Here is a 15030-nt window from a genome sequence, read left to right as displayed (position 1 = left end):
TTCTTTTTATGTACCAGAGTTGTACTGGCATTTTACATGCATTAGAATGTATCCAAAAGTACTCTGTAAATTATAACATTTTGTACAAAAGTAGTGTGCTATCTGGTATGTCTTCCTATTCACTTCTTACCACTGCTTTTATCCCTTTTGACCTTTAAAACTACTGGCAAATAGGGTATTTACCTTTGTACCCTTTGTGTGTGTGTGTGTGTGTGTGTGTGTGTGTGTGTGTGTGTGTGAATTTCACCATGATTATATTTTCTAGGAATGATCACTTTTATGTAATTATTATATATAAATATAAAAGAGGTGGATTGAAAATTACATTAGAGATTAAAATAGCATTGCTGGGGTGCTGGGTGGCTCATTCAGTTAAGTGTCTGACTCTTGATCTGGCTCAGGTCATGATCTCATGGTTTGTGGGAACAAGCCCCATGTTGGGCTCTGTGCCTACAGTGCAGAGCCAACTTGGGATTCTCTCTCTCCCTCTCTCTGTCCCCCACCCCCCTCCCCAAATAAATAAATAAACTTAAAAAAAAGTAACATTACTTGTAATAAGTAAGAAAATGAGATTTCTTATGATTGAAATAGACTTAAGCAAATTTCTAGGCATGTATCTATTTCATATATTGAATTATACCACACAAATCATTGGGAAACCCTTTTGTTAACACTCTGTATCCAGAAAAATACCTGTTTATTTCTTGTACTTTTGTTTCTTCTTCTTAACTCAATTTCCTTTGATGAGTCAATTAGGTTTTTTTGTTCTTGTCTTAACTGCATTCACTTTTGTTTCTCTACTTTAACAGTTTAGTCAGGTATGGTTTCCCTCTATACTCAAATGTTTGCTGAATGAAGGAATAAATTACAGAAGACATGTTATCCTTCTTCCAGCACGTTATCTCTTAAAATGATCAGTGACTCTACACTCCAATTTAGAGTTCCCCGATGTAAAATTGTTTGACTATTTATAGCTCTCAGAGTTTCTCCAGAATTTATCCCATGGATTGGATTAGGGGCAGGATTGAGTGAGGTGTCGACGTGATGTCAATTTACTGGACCGCTAGGGGAGTGGCTTTACAATGCTTTAAATATTTGCTTCAGCCCTAGAATTCACTCCAGTGGTCCTAATACTTTGTTGCCTCTCTGGATTGTAGTATTCAGCACCTGCTGTCTCCCACATGTCTGCTAATGATTATGAAAATCAATCTTTGCTGCCTGTTCATGACTTAATTTTCAGATTGTGAATTAAACCTGTCACTCATTGTTGATTTTTTGGTACTCACCTGGCCTACTTTACTTTTCATTTTCTCCTCAGATGTGATAATAATCACATGGATTTGGGATGGGGGGAAGTTTTCTTAACCAATGAGAACATTGAAATCAATGGACTTGTTTGTGATCACTATTACAAAATAGCTCATTCACAATGCTATGTCAGTTCTTTAGTACTAGACACCAAGTGTGCTGCTTTTCTCTTCTCTGGCATATTAAACTCTCTCTTCTAGGAAGCAGCCATCTATCCTAACCAAAACCTGCACTTCTTGCTGAGATGAGGTCTTCTACTTTATTTTATATATATATATTCTACTAACATGTGTCTTCCTTACTCACTGTTGTATCCCTGTCTATATACTTGGATTATATAGGAGATGCATATTTTGACCTGGTGAATGGAATAAAACTCAGGTTCTTGTGGTTGTTTATGTTTTGTTTTGATTAATGGTATCATCTGATATAATTTTCTCTTTCTTTTCCCTTTTCTTTTCATTTCCAGTTAAGTACTGAATCTAAGGTTAGAAGAAATCATTTGAAGAGCCATCTAAAGATTATAGGAATCATTTCCCAGTTTCTTAAAGAGAAAAGCTCTTTGGTATGAGCTTATTAAAGAAAATGAGAAGGAGAAATGATAAAAGGCAATGGAAAGAAACATGGACTGAGCAGAAATAATAAGGAAGATACTTCCTGTCTGGGAGGGTGTCTGAGAAAAGGACAAGTTTCATTTCCTGTTTTGCCTTAGTCATGTTGTACACAAAGAACAACATTAAAATTGGAACAATTTTGGGAAATCTCATGGGCCTTCTCATTGATTCATCATGTAGTTCTATTCCCAAGCTCAGGTCTATCTGCTTTATAGTGGTTTCCCTTTACTTCTGTCCTCTTTTTCATTTTCTGAGCTGTCAGAAATCTGCAACTCCTTGTAGTGGGATAGGACAGTATCTTAGTGCCCCTTTTCCTTCTTGTCCTGCCAAATCTTACAAAGGCCATTTTCATTTTGGTGAGTTAAAAACAACCTTTTAGGGAAACAAGTGGAAACACTTTCCTGTCTGAACTGGAATATTCGTTTCTTGAACTTGAGACTATTTTTTCCTAATTCTGGTTATCTCCATTACTCTACCCAGGAGTATCTTTGGCACCAGTACTTGGAAACTTTATGCTTTCCCACAGGTTGTTTTATAAAAATGCATTAATTAGTTTATTAATTTATCTATACTTTCTTATTTCAGAATCTGGTGTCAGAGATACCTCTAGGCCACAAGACATTTAGAGATAGGTAATGATGGACACACCTTGATCCTAATGAGTACCCAAACTAGGTTTCAGTAAGAGGCCTAATCTGATCTTTTAACAACTCTAAAGTTTGGAATGTCCCAAACCTCAGACCTTGGGCTTCTTTCTCTATCAACTTTTATTGATTGATTGATTAAACAACAGATTTTTTTTTTTTCTTCTCACAGTCCTGGAGACTAGCATTCCAAGATCAAGGTGTTGTCAGGGTTGGTAAGGGTTTCTGGTAAGGCCTCTCTTCCTGCAGCTGTCTTCTTACTGTGTTGTCATATGGCCTTTCCTCTATGTGTGCACATGGAGAGAGAGAACTCTCTATTGTTTCTTCCTCTTCTTATGAAGATACCAGAAGTTGTGGATTGGGGTGCCACCCATTTGACCTCTCTACTCCTTTTTTTAATTTTAAAAAATTTTTTAAATTTTTTAATTGTTTAAAATTTACATCCAAATCAGTTAGCATATAGTGTGATGGTGATTTCAGGAGTAGAATCCAGTGATTTGTCCTCTACATATAACACCCAGTGCTCATCCCAACGCATGTCCTCCTTAATGCCTCTTGCCCATTTAGCCCATCTCCCCACCCACCACCCCTCCAGCAACCCTCAGTATGTTCTCTGTATTTAAGAGTCTCTTATGTATTGTCCCCCTCCCTGTTTTTATATTATTTTTGCTTCCCTTCCCTTAGGTTCATCTGTTTTGTGTCTTAAATTCCACGTATGAGTGAAGTCATATGATATTTGTCTTTCTCTAACTGACTAATTTCACTTAGCACTCTAGTTCCTCTACTCATTTTTTAAGAAGAGCTTGTCCAGTTCCATGACTTTTAATACTACCTAAATGACTAAATGACTCCCAAATATATATCTCCAGCCCCCACTTCACCTTAAACTTCAGACTCATTTCTAATTGTCTGCTCAATATCTCTACTTTTATGTCCATAGACACCATAAACTAACATGTCCAAAACCAATTTCTTGATACCCCCTGAATAGTGTCTCCTTGGGTGTTCTGTAACTCATTAAATCCAGTTGCTCAGCCCCCACATTTTTTAGTTTTTCTCTTGTATGCCACACCCAGTCCCTAAGCAATTCCTAGTTGATCCCCTTTAAAATATATCTCAAATCTGTCCACATATCATTTCTTGTAGCATTGCCATTTTAGCCCAGCCATCATCTTCTCTCTCTCTTGCAGTAGTTTCCTAAGGTCTCCTTGCTTATACTCTTGCCCAGCCAGACCCCTCTTTAAAACATAAGTTAGGGGCACCTAGGTGGCTCAGATGGTTAGGTTTCTGACTCTTGATTCAGCTCAGGTCATGATTTCAGGTCTTTGGATTCTCTCTCCACCTCCCTTTCTGCTCCCCTGCCCCCTGTCAAAAATAAATACATAAGCTGTAAAACAAAACAAAACAAAACAAAACATAAATTAGACCATAATTCTCTGCTGCTTAAAACCGAGTGATTTCTCATCGACCTAACCTGGCCCAACTACCTCTCTAATTTTATCCTCTGTGAATATCACTGTCACTCACTTCCCTCTAGCTTCTCTGGCCTAGCTTTCTTCAGTCATCCTAGGCACATTCTGACCTTAGAGTTTTTGCATTTTGCTGTTCTCTGTCTCAGACTCCTTTTCTCCAAATAATCTTGTGTCTTGTTCAATCACTTCATTTGTGTCTGTACTCAAATGTCATCTCGTCAGGTCTTCTTAATTAGGCATTCTGCTCAAAACAGCATTCTTCTAAAATCCCCATCCTTACTGTGCTTTATTTTTCTCTGTAATTCTTGCTGCTATTTGACATTATATCAAAATGTTTTGCCTGTTTCCTGTGTCCACACTAGAACGCAACTCCCTGAGGGGAGGTAGGGAAAAGGTTTTGTCTGTTATATGCACTGCTGTATCTTCAGTATCTAGAACAGGGCCTAGCTCATACAAAATACTAATACAGATTTGTGAAATGAATGAATGAATTAATTAATTAATTAATTAATAAGTAGGCTGTGCCAGTCCTTGGAAGGAAAGATTCTGAAGGAATGCTGAAACTCACTGGGCAGGATTCGCAGTTCCCAAATCACTGCTCCTATCTCCGTGTGTTGTGTACTGTAGCATATGCACGCTTTCTTCCTGTACCTGGACATTTCCCCTCTGAATCCTTTCCAGCCTAAATTCCTTCTTTTACCTACTCTCACAGGTTGTACTTTATGTCTCCATCCCACTAAAGTGGTCATATAGAATTAGTTTTATAAGATAGCAGATGCTCATACATAGAAATAGCAACTACCGTTAGGAGATGAGGGCCAGTTCACGATAGTGTTGCTGAGAGCAGAAAATAAGGAACAAGAAATTTGAGAGACTTGGGCAAATTAAATTCCAGACTTCTGGAGGAAGTTGCAAATATCTTGGAGACAATATCTTTATGAAACCATAGCAACTGGGAAAGGTGACAAAAGATTGTACTGGTGATAACTCACCTGGAGTCTAGTGTACCATGTCTAGTATTGAGTCCAATCTGGGCACAAGATTTTCAGAAAGACAAAAGAATGTGCTCAGAGATTGCAAATAGTATAGTGAGCACACATCATATGAGTACTGGCTGAATAACAGTAACAGTAGTAATTGCAGGGGCTCCTGGGTGGCTCAGTTGGTTAAGCATCTGACTCTTGCTATAGGCTCAGGTCATGATCTCACTGTTTTGCAATAGGGATTCTCTCTCTCCCTCTCTCTCTGCCCCTCCCCTGCTCATGCTCTCTTCCCTCCCCACCCCCCCCGCCCCGTCTCGAAATAAATAAACTTAAAAAAATAGTAATAGTAATTGCAAACATTAATATGTGCCGGGCATTATTCTAAATACTACTTGTAAAAAGTTACTTAATGCTCTTCCTATGAAGTAGATATTACCTTTTCAGATGAGGTAATGAAGTTACAGAGAGGTTAAGCAACTCCCACAAGGTCACACAGCTAGTAAGAGGTAGAGCTAGTGCTGATTTCATTCTGATTTCGGAGTCCATGCTTAACACTATGCTACTATCTTTTAGTATTTGAAAATGTGCTATTGAAGAAAAACTTGGATTACTGTAAGAGTTCTTAGAAGGCATTATTAGCCTTTACCTCAAGGGTCACCACCTTTTTCTCAGTCTCCCCAGTCTCCCCTGTATGTACTCTTATAATAGGACCAGTAATAGCACTTTATTACATTTGTTTTCTTATATCTCTACCTCTATTAACCTATATTTCATCTATTTTGAGGATTATATTTTATTAACTTTTGAGCCACTAAATTCAGTTTAGTGCTTGGCATATAATCAACATTCAGGTTTGTTGAATGAAAAAAATGACCGAGTGATCTCTGAATCGATTAGAACTGTCCAGTGGTAAGATAATGAGCTCCTGATCACTGGAAGTATTCAAGAATAGGGTGATGCTTGAAGGAATGCTGCAGAAGGAAAAGGAACTTATGGAAGTGGAAGATTAGACTAAGTTTCTTTTTAACTATGAATAATCAGATCCTATAATGAGTTAATTATGTTTTTTTTCTCCAAACATTTAATTAGCACTTACTCTGTGCCTGGCATTGTTTAAGCATTGAAGGTACAAAGATACAAGTGGCCTAGCTAGTACCCACAAGGAGCTAGTAGTCAGTGAATAATTAAGAAAAAAGATGCTCAAGAGTATAGGTTAAGGTTTTGTAGATAAAAATACATTTAAAACGGCAGATTTTAGAGATGTTTTGAACAAATGAGGAAGGGAGAGAAAAAAGCTGTTACATAGGGGAGAACTGGAAATGAAAGATGACCCTAAAATTACCTGCTTGAGAAGGGAGAATTTAGAAATAAAGACCACATGCTTTGTTGTTATTGGGGAATTCCCCAAAGGGAAATATCAGTGTTTGCCGTCAAGGGATATTGCAGAGCTGGATGTAATTCAGTAGAGATTAATTAATTTGTGAATATTTTGAAATTCTTGGAACAAATGTTCTTCTCTTATTAGTCTCCCAAATGAATAAATATGATTACATCTTCCTTGTCCTCTGCACCCTGTAGGGGCATTGATGTTAAATGGACAGTCTATTAAGTCACGGGGGACCCTTCAGTTTCTTTTCTTATTCCTGTGCCTGGAATCTGTTAGGCAATGGGGAAGTAGTCGTCTTTCTTTATAATAACCTGGTCCCTCGTGCTGCTCATCTTTCACACATGTCTAAATATGTCTTGACACAGAAACATCCTTTCTAGCTGGGACATGATATCTAGGTAGGTGGGGAATTCCCCTGTTTTGTTTAAAATCATAGTTGTCTTTGAGTTTGGCTAGCATGTTCATGATTAGTTTACTGACAATTGGTTTTTTTCTTCTTATACCATATGCTATTCCATGATTCATCTGCTTTGAGTCTGTTGCCTTGAAGGTGAAACAATTTCTTCCAATGTTGATATTTCATAATCTCATAGATAACAAGCATACGCATATGCATAGTCCTTTCAGAAGTTTTAAACATTTGGAGATGAATGAATTATGTTGCCACCATTGGAAAGGAGCAATATAAAATCATAATGGTAATATCCAGTCATCTCTTGTTGGGGGGTTGGGTGAACCCTGATATTGATAAAGCCTGAATACTTTACTGTGTTTATCTCTTCTTGAGAAATTGTTTGTGGTATGTATTATTTATTTACGAATTTTAAAGTTTAACATTTTATTTTAATTGCCTTGATTTACATGTATTTTAATATTTTATTTTATTTTATTTACTTTTTTTAACGTTTATTTATTTTTGAGACAGAGAGAAACAAAGCATGAACGGGGGAGGGTCAGAGAGAGGGAGACACAGAATCTGAAACAGGCTCCAGGCTCTGAGCTGTCAGCACAGAGCCCGACGCAGGGCTCGAACTCACGGACCGCGATATCATTACCTGGGCCGAAGTCGGCCGCTTAACCGACTGAGCCACCCAGGCGCCCCATGTATTTTAATATTTTAAACTGACAAGATCTTTATTTGTAGAAGTGGGGTTTAAAGTCCAAATAAATTGTAACATACACTGTTTGTATTGTAATGGTTGCATCTTTTCTATATTTAATGTCTAGGAACAACTATTTGGAAATCATCTTTTAATTTCAGATATAAATAGTAATCTTTCAAAATACTAATAGAACACATTATATTTCTGAATGCAGTGCAAAGCATTTATCTCTCCATGAGTATTTTCTAAATGTTTAGATGATTAGACTTCTAATAAACATGAACTAAACTCAGTTTCTGCACATAGCTTTGACCAATGCACTTCTTGTGTTGTATCATTTAGCCACCTTTTCCTATTTACTCAGAATGGCAGTAATTGTTTTCGATGAAGAAAAACTCTTTATAATTTCATGGTATAAATGCTGTGTAAATGTCTGTATAATTTATACATTTGAAGAGAGATTTTTGAAAGACTAATGCTCAGTGTATCTTCCTCCCACTCTTCCTCTTTACCGGGTTTTAGCTCCTCTTTGGTTCAGGTGTGCTGGTGTCCCTAAGCCTCTCTGGGCCGCAGCTGGAGAAAGTAGTGATTGACAGAAGCCTGGTGGGGAAGCTCATCTCAGACCCCATCAGTGATGGTAATTACCCCCATGTGCAAGTCAATTGCCTACATTAACAGTGGGGCAGGAGAAATAGTATGTCAACAGGTACACTAATTATTACCACTGGGGACTTGCAAACACAAGTAATCGCTTATAATAGCATAGTTACAACCCCTGGGACAAATACAAGTTTTGACTAATATTTAATACCAAAGTTTTTGTCAAGTGTTAGGCTCATATTCTGAGTATTTTTCAGTTTTTCCTTTAAAAATGTGAATGTATTTTCAAAATAGGGTATTTTTTTTTTTTTGGTGTGTGTTTTCAAAATTAGCCCCCTATTGTTGACATTTCAAATATTTTTCATTTTCAAATGAATTTTGAAAAAAATAACCCAAATGTGTCAACACAATCACCAGTAAAAAAAAAAAAAAAAAGTCTGTAATTTGGCTCGTAGGAAGATTCTTTGTTACCAAAGTCTATGAATACTAACTTTTGAGAGAATTTGGGCAGTATTTCTAAATATCAAAAACCAATGCCAAATATACAAAGCTGGATTCTTTTAAGTATAACACAACCAGTATGTAATTGCCACAAAGCACATAAAAAAAATTTTTAAGCCAATTATTGAAAAGGTAGGATACTGACATTTATTGAGCCCTGAAAGGCACTATACTATACCAACCTACTTATTAATTAAAAAAACAACTTTATATGGTATAATTATCTCCATTTTATAGATAAGGAAATTGAAGCTAAGATACTAAGGAACATGCCCATGAATGAGATACTAAGGAACAGCCTGAAAATAACCAAACTGAGATTTGAACCCAGGTTCTAGCTACAGAGCCCATTTTCTTTCTGCTATACTGTGCTGACTCCTGAGGTTTTAAGCTTATATTCTTTTATTGAAGGTAAAAAGGTTTAAGAAACAGGTTGCATTATCATTAGAAATTGAAAATTGTCAGTATCTTAAATTGAATAATCAGAACAAAGTGTGCACCAGTGGAAAGGACAGAGGTGAGAACACAGAAACCTTCCTTCTGCTATGTGCTCTCACTAGCTACCACTGAATGACTTAGACACAATTTCATCATCTTAGAGGACAGCACTCGGCAGGATGGCTGTAATTAGCAACATTCCTGATAGTAATAAGCTGGGGGTAGGATTGTAAGTGTGCCATTTCCTCTTCCTTACAGGAACATGGTGCCAAGGAAGCTTCCGATGGAAGAAGTTCCATTTTCATGTCTAATAATTGACCCCTTTGTTGACACTACGAATAAAATAGTGGCTGTGATGATTTTGTCATGTTGATGCTCCTCTATAAGAAATAAAAGACTTCCAACACTATTCATGTCTCTGAGATATCTTTTTTTACTTGTTTCTTTTATTTATACCCCAAATAATACACTCTCATGAGACCATGATAACAATGTGATTTCTTGGCAGTTCTCCAGATTCTCCTGTAATTGTGTAGATATACTGTTGGTTGCTGCTTGCACAGCCAGGGGTGTAGAAGTGAAGAAAAATATATGAAACATTGTATAATTTCATTATGCTAGGAACAATATAAAGTATTTCTCAAATTCCTATTGTATGTTTTTATCAATAATTTTTAATATTAGTAGCCCTTTATATAACTCATGAATATTAATTGTCTACCTACTAGTGTGCATAGAAATAAAGCTGTAGAAATATTTTTGCTAATCTTCATTATTAGATATTAACTTACATAATGTGCATATTGAGTATAATATGCTTTGTTTTGTTCAGCTTGTATACCCTCAAAAAGAAAGTTCATTGATGAAAAATTTAAAATAAAAAAATACATAAGATTGGTGGAGAACACTGATCTATATCCCCTAAAAAAAATCAGTTTGTTCTCAGATGGTTTATATCATATAAATGCAGGATTAAAGGCTAAGGACAAAAAAATGTTTTCATCTTAGATTCAGTATGGAATAGTCTTTATTTTCTGCTTTTCTAGCCCTAGTTCCAAATATATCTCATTTGGTGGTTGTCCCCAAACATCAGTGTATCATAAAAAGGTCTCAGGATAAAAGGAAAAGTATCAAATCCATGCATCACTAGTTTGATGATTATTGTTTATTCATAGTATCTTTAATATACTTGTAAAATAATGATATTTGGGAGACTAGTTATTTCAGTTGGTATTTATATTCTGAAAGTAGCTTTTTGTAATATTTCAGTGGAAAAAATTACTTCATTATCATTTTATTGTAACTTACTATTTTACAGTATTTTATCAAATCTTTTTTTTTTCCTTAGCTCTTCTTACAGACAACTTTATCATCTTATCATTTTTGGCACAAAACAAACTATGTTTTATTCAGTTTACCAAGAAGATGGGTTCTCCTGATGTAAACAAAAGACTGGAAAAACTCTCAGCTTTGGATTATAAGGTAGAGATTTCAATTTATAGTCATTTTATTAATTATTAAGGTATGCTAGAGTATCACATGGGCTGATACTATGTTCAGTATTTTTGAACAGTTCTAGATTTCTGGAAAACCAGAATTAATTATATGATTAGGGTTGATTTATTAAAAATAGTGGCTCTCCTACCTTTTCTGTTTTAATCTCATTATAAGGGTCTAATAATGACATGTTTGGTACTTATGGAAATCATAGACACATAAGAGAGACAAATTACACATTTGAAAATGTTTTTCTTCCTAAGGGTAGTATATACAGCATTCTCATTTTTCCCTAAGACCTCATATCATCTTTCTAGGCAAGGATAGCTACTTTGGCTTCCATTTCACAAGAAAAGAAAGAAGAAAGAAGGCACTTTCAAAGGTTAATAGAAAAGTGTAATAAACAAGGGGAGGAAAAATACCCACCCCCCCCCCCACCCCCCACCCAGCTATAACTGGAGAAGAATGCAAAACGAATTCTCCTTCATATGTTAGTATCTCTCCCTTCACTAACTCCAGGTAATTTGTTTCCTTGTATCAGGGACTTTACATCTGTTAAGGAAGGATTTTTATTTTAAATGATGTGTTTAATATAAGTTTTGCCACATTACATTTTAACTGCTTGGAAGGCATACTCTCTGCTAGGATGAGTATCTAATACATTTTCCAGGCTGTTTCAGTTCAAGGCCTCTTTTCAGCAATGACTTGTGTTTGCAAGATTGATCCAGCCTCTGTGACGTGGATTTGAGACAGTTCACTGTTCACTGGGAACAGAACTGATATAAAGCTTCCTTAAAAAAGATGCACACTTATGCCATACCCAGAGTATCTATCCGTAATAACGGCAAAGATTTTTAGAAGTCAGCTTTATGGCTTGAAACTTTGTGTGTGTGTTTGAAAAAGTAGTATTTAAGCTAACCTTTTGCCCTTTGGGATTATTTCTTATTGTGATTGAGATGATAGTGGTATGGGGAGGATTTAGTTTTATTTGGTGGAAACCTCTATTCTTATAAAAAATTTTTTTTGACATGAGATAAAATATATTAAATGAGTTTTTCATTGTGGTAATAAACTAATTTGGCCATATTTGCCAATCTTGTGGAGCTTCTGTAGCTTTTAATACTGATTTTCTTTACTTGGAAAATCAGTGGTACTCATGTATTCTATTTTGGTTAGTAAAAAAACTGGTATTAGCACTCTTACTGGGATGCTATTTTCCAGGTTGGCTAATTGTAGATTTATTTGAAATTTGTTTATTTACTAATACTGGTCTTTAAAATGTACCAATATGGAGTGAGTGAGTGAGTAAATAAATAAATAAATAAATAAATAAAATGCTCCAATGTGCATTAACTCAAACTATTTAAAATGTTTTCAATGCTATTGCATAAAATTTTTTATGACTAGTTCTCCATCTTAGATGTGATGGATAGCTTAGTACAGTCTTCTCAGCTGAAGGATCGTAGCTACCCATTAATGGGATCAGAGAGAAACTGCCAGGATGTCATCTTTTCTTATGAAGAGATGTGGAAAATAGACCTGGTATATGTACTCTTGCACCTTAAGTAAGGGAATTACTTGTTTGTTTATTCTTTATGCCTTTGGATTTGAGAATAACATGGGCACTCCATGTCTATGCATTGGACTATGCATGCAGGGAAGTAACCTGCTTCCCTTTGGAAGAGCCCATGGATTTCACTTTCTGGTTCAATGTTTAATATGTATATATATTTAATACTTAGTAAAAACTGCCATTTGTCTTTTGGAAGAATAATTTAAGAAACTTGTTCACTTTACTTGCCCTATTGACCATCATGATAGAAAACTGATGCCATTAAAACTCACAGGAAACAGAAAATTTCAGATAACATACATGATGTGCACTATGAGGACTGAAAGTGCCAGTTTCTTGTTTTAACTCTATTTTTTCATCTAGAAATTCCTAAATAATGTGTGACATGGCAATAGGATGTCAAAATATTGTATGTATATTTGTAAGGACCTAGCTATCCCATTGTGGTATTCCTCTCAAATAAGAAGATAAGTAGTCAAAATAATAATATTGAGAGCATAAATATAAGAATTTGCACTTCAAAGCATAAGGTACATCTATGTTGTCTGTCATTGCCCATTTGGATTTTAAAACAAAGAAATAGTGTATTTATAATCCTGTTTTTCTTTACAGCTGTACCATAATTCTTTCAGATTGGAATAATTTTGGCAAAGAAAATTGCAGGGTAAATATCCTGAATCTACTGACCTTTAGCAAGTTTTCCAGGCTACATTTAAAAAATCCAATTCAATTTATTTAACAGTGAAGGGACAGTGCAAGGAGTTAAATGTTTACCATGAGAGAACAACACTGGTAATTACTTTGATTTCAGTTCCTTTTGATGTGCATTCAGAGGATGAAGAGGTCAATAATATTATGGCCATGCAAATAGAAAAGGGTTCCTTTTGACCATATTAAAAAAAATAGCAGAGGATTATTAAAGCATTAACCTTGATTTTAATGGCCTTGGTTGAGTGGTGAGATCACAATTTGGATGAGCCTGATTATTTACTAAATACAATACATAAATGCAACGGGTTCTTAACACCCATTGCACTCTGGCATTATCGCATTACTGCCATCCTTTGTTGCCTTGCAGACAGGAATATGAAAGCAATCTGTCATGTAGTGAGACTGGCTCCAGAAGCATTTCTCTGATAAGAAGACCCCCTGCCCTTTGCTAGTGTCTGGTCCAGTAGGCTTAGCCATGCGCTTAATCCCCAGAAAGTGGTTCGATTATTGCTGACCAGCAATGGCAAGATAGTTTTTTTTTTCTTCCAAGCTATCAACCTTCCATTAATTCCTTAAGCAGAAATACGGTGCAATCTATATTTCCTTGGCATGTGTCACCCAGATGGTGCCGTGCTTATGTTTTCAAATAACCATGTTCCAAAATAACATAGTTTGAATAATAAATTCTACAAATCCTTCCTAAGAAAGAGAAGCATAATTCTCAGAAGCTGCATAAACTTTTACGCATGATGCTGTGGCTTATCCCTTTATGCAGAATATATGTGTATATGTCTCATATATTCTTTAAAGTGATATTTGCCTCAAGTTGTTTTTCCTTTTATTGTTGTCAGTCATTGTTAACATGTTATGTCTTAAACAGTAGTCAGATACTCTTGGTCAGCAGTACTGAACTTGTCATTTAATATAGCTGGTCTTAAATCCTATGTGTAGGTCGATGCTGTCAAGCAGCCATGACTGTACATTTTGGTATTGATTGGGATTGCTACAGCCAATTCCTCCCTAACTCACATTTCTCCTTTCCCTTTCCTCTGCTAAAAATGGGGAGAATTTTGAACATATGTCTTTTTTATATATGTGTCAAAAGAATTTGGTAAATTCTGACACCTCCTTAAGCACATGTTTAACATGCATATTTACTTGCATTTATCTACATTTACAGATGCTTTAATTTTTGTAATACATCGAGGATTTTGCATTAAAAAATGATTCTTATGTGCTTTTTTTTCTTAATCATTAGATTTCCTATTCTGAGATACCGGGCCCAGTAAACAGGACAGCAGACCGTCATCTAGCCATCAATTGTGTTCAAGATACAGTTGTTTGCTGGTGGCCGCTGGTCAGTGATGATGCCTGGCCTTGGGCCCCCATTTCTCCAGAGAAGGACAGAGCCAATCTGCTGCTCCTAGGTTATGCTCAAGGAAGACTGGAGGTAAATCTAAAGCAAACATATACATTTTATTGAAGAACAAATAAAATAGGATTATTAGTTTTTTTGATTCTGAAATAAAGATGAATACTTTTTTTAATGTATAATTTACTTTTCTAAATACTGAAAAAAGGAAAGTACATATAAAGTGGGATCCTTTAAAGTATCCTATCTGCAAGATAGACAGTTCCAGGGCTGGCCTGAGTCTCACAGTGATTAAGAACACAGGCTTCTGGGTTCAAATCCTAGCTCTGTCACTACCTAGCTCTTTGTCCTTGGGCAACTAATTAACCTGTGTGCACCATGGTTTTGTTATCTGAAAAATAGAGTTAACGAAGAAAAATAAGTTATGACATGCATTTAGAGCAGTATCTACATATGGTAAACTCTCAAACGCTGATCATTGTGTGATTCTTATTAATATCATTATTAGTACTATCATTACAGCTTGCCTGTAATTTCTTGCTTGCCAAAGTTATGTTATCAATCACCTTCTTTAAACTTCAGTTAATGAATCAGTAAACATTAGTCAGATGCCTATTTGGTAGAAGACTGTGGAGCCAAACCATGGCTAAGGCAAGAATTTATCAGGAGGGCTGTAGAACTATGGCCTTCTCATCTGGTATCCTGCCTCAGACAGGAGCACCAAAAGGGTTAATCTAGGAGGCGAGGACAGTATTCTACCCTGTCTATTCCTGACAGTGGTTCTATCATCATTCATTATTGTGAACCTACAGGTAATTTCAACTTGT

The 15030-nt window shown here is 35.8% G+C and overlaps 1 protein-coding gene across 1 annotated transcript in view; it reads left to right on the top strand.

The window, feature by feature from the left end:
* WDPCP (WD repeat containing planar cell polarity effector) overlaps positions 1–15030 on the top strand; it is a 358303-nt gene that overhangs the window by 115262 nt on the left and 228011 nt on the right. The window contains exons 7-9 of the mRNA XM_047069187.1: positions 8034–8148; positions 10399–10532; positions 14090–14281. Coding sequence (XP_046925143.1) covers positions 8034–8148; positions 10399–10532; positions 14090–14281 — 441 coding nt within the window. The remainder of the gene's footprint in view (positions 1–8033; positions 8149–10398; positions 10533–14089; positions 14282–15030) is intronic.

Source organism: Lynx rufus, unplaced genomic scaffold, assembly GCF_022079265.1.
Source record: "Lynx rufus isolate CCGP_SWC_20201006 ecotype Redwood Valley unplaced genomic scaffold, mLynRuf1.p SCAF_8, whole genome shotgun sequence".
Lineage (NCBI taxonomy): Eukaryota > Metazoa > Chordata > Mammalia > Carnivora > Felidae > Lynx > Lynx rufus.
This window is presented reverse-complemented; position numbering and strand designations above follow the sequence as displayed.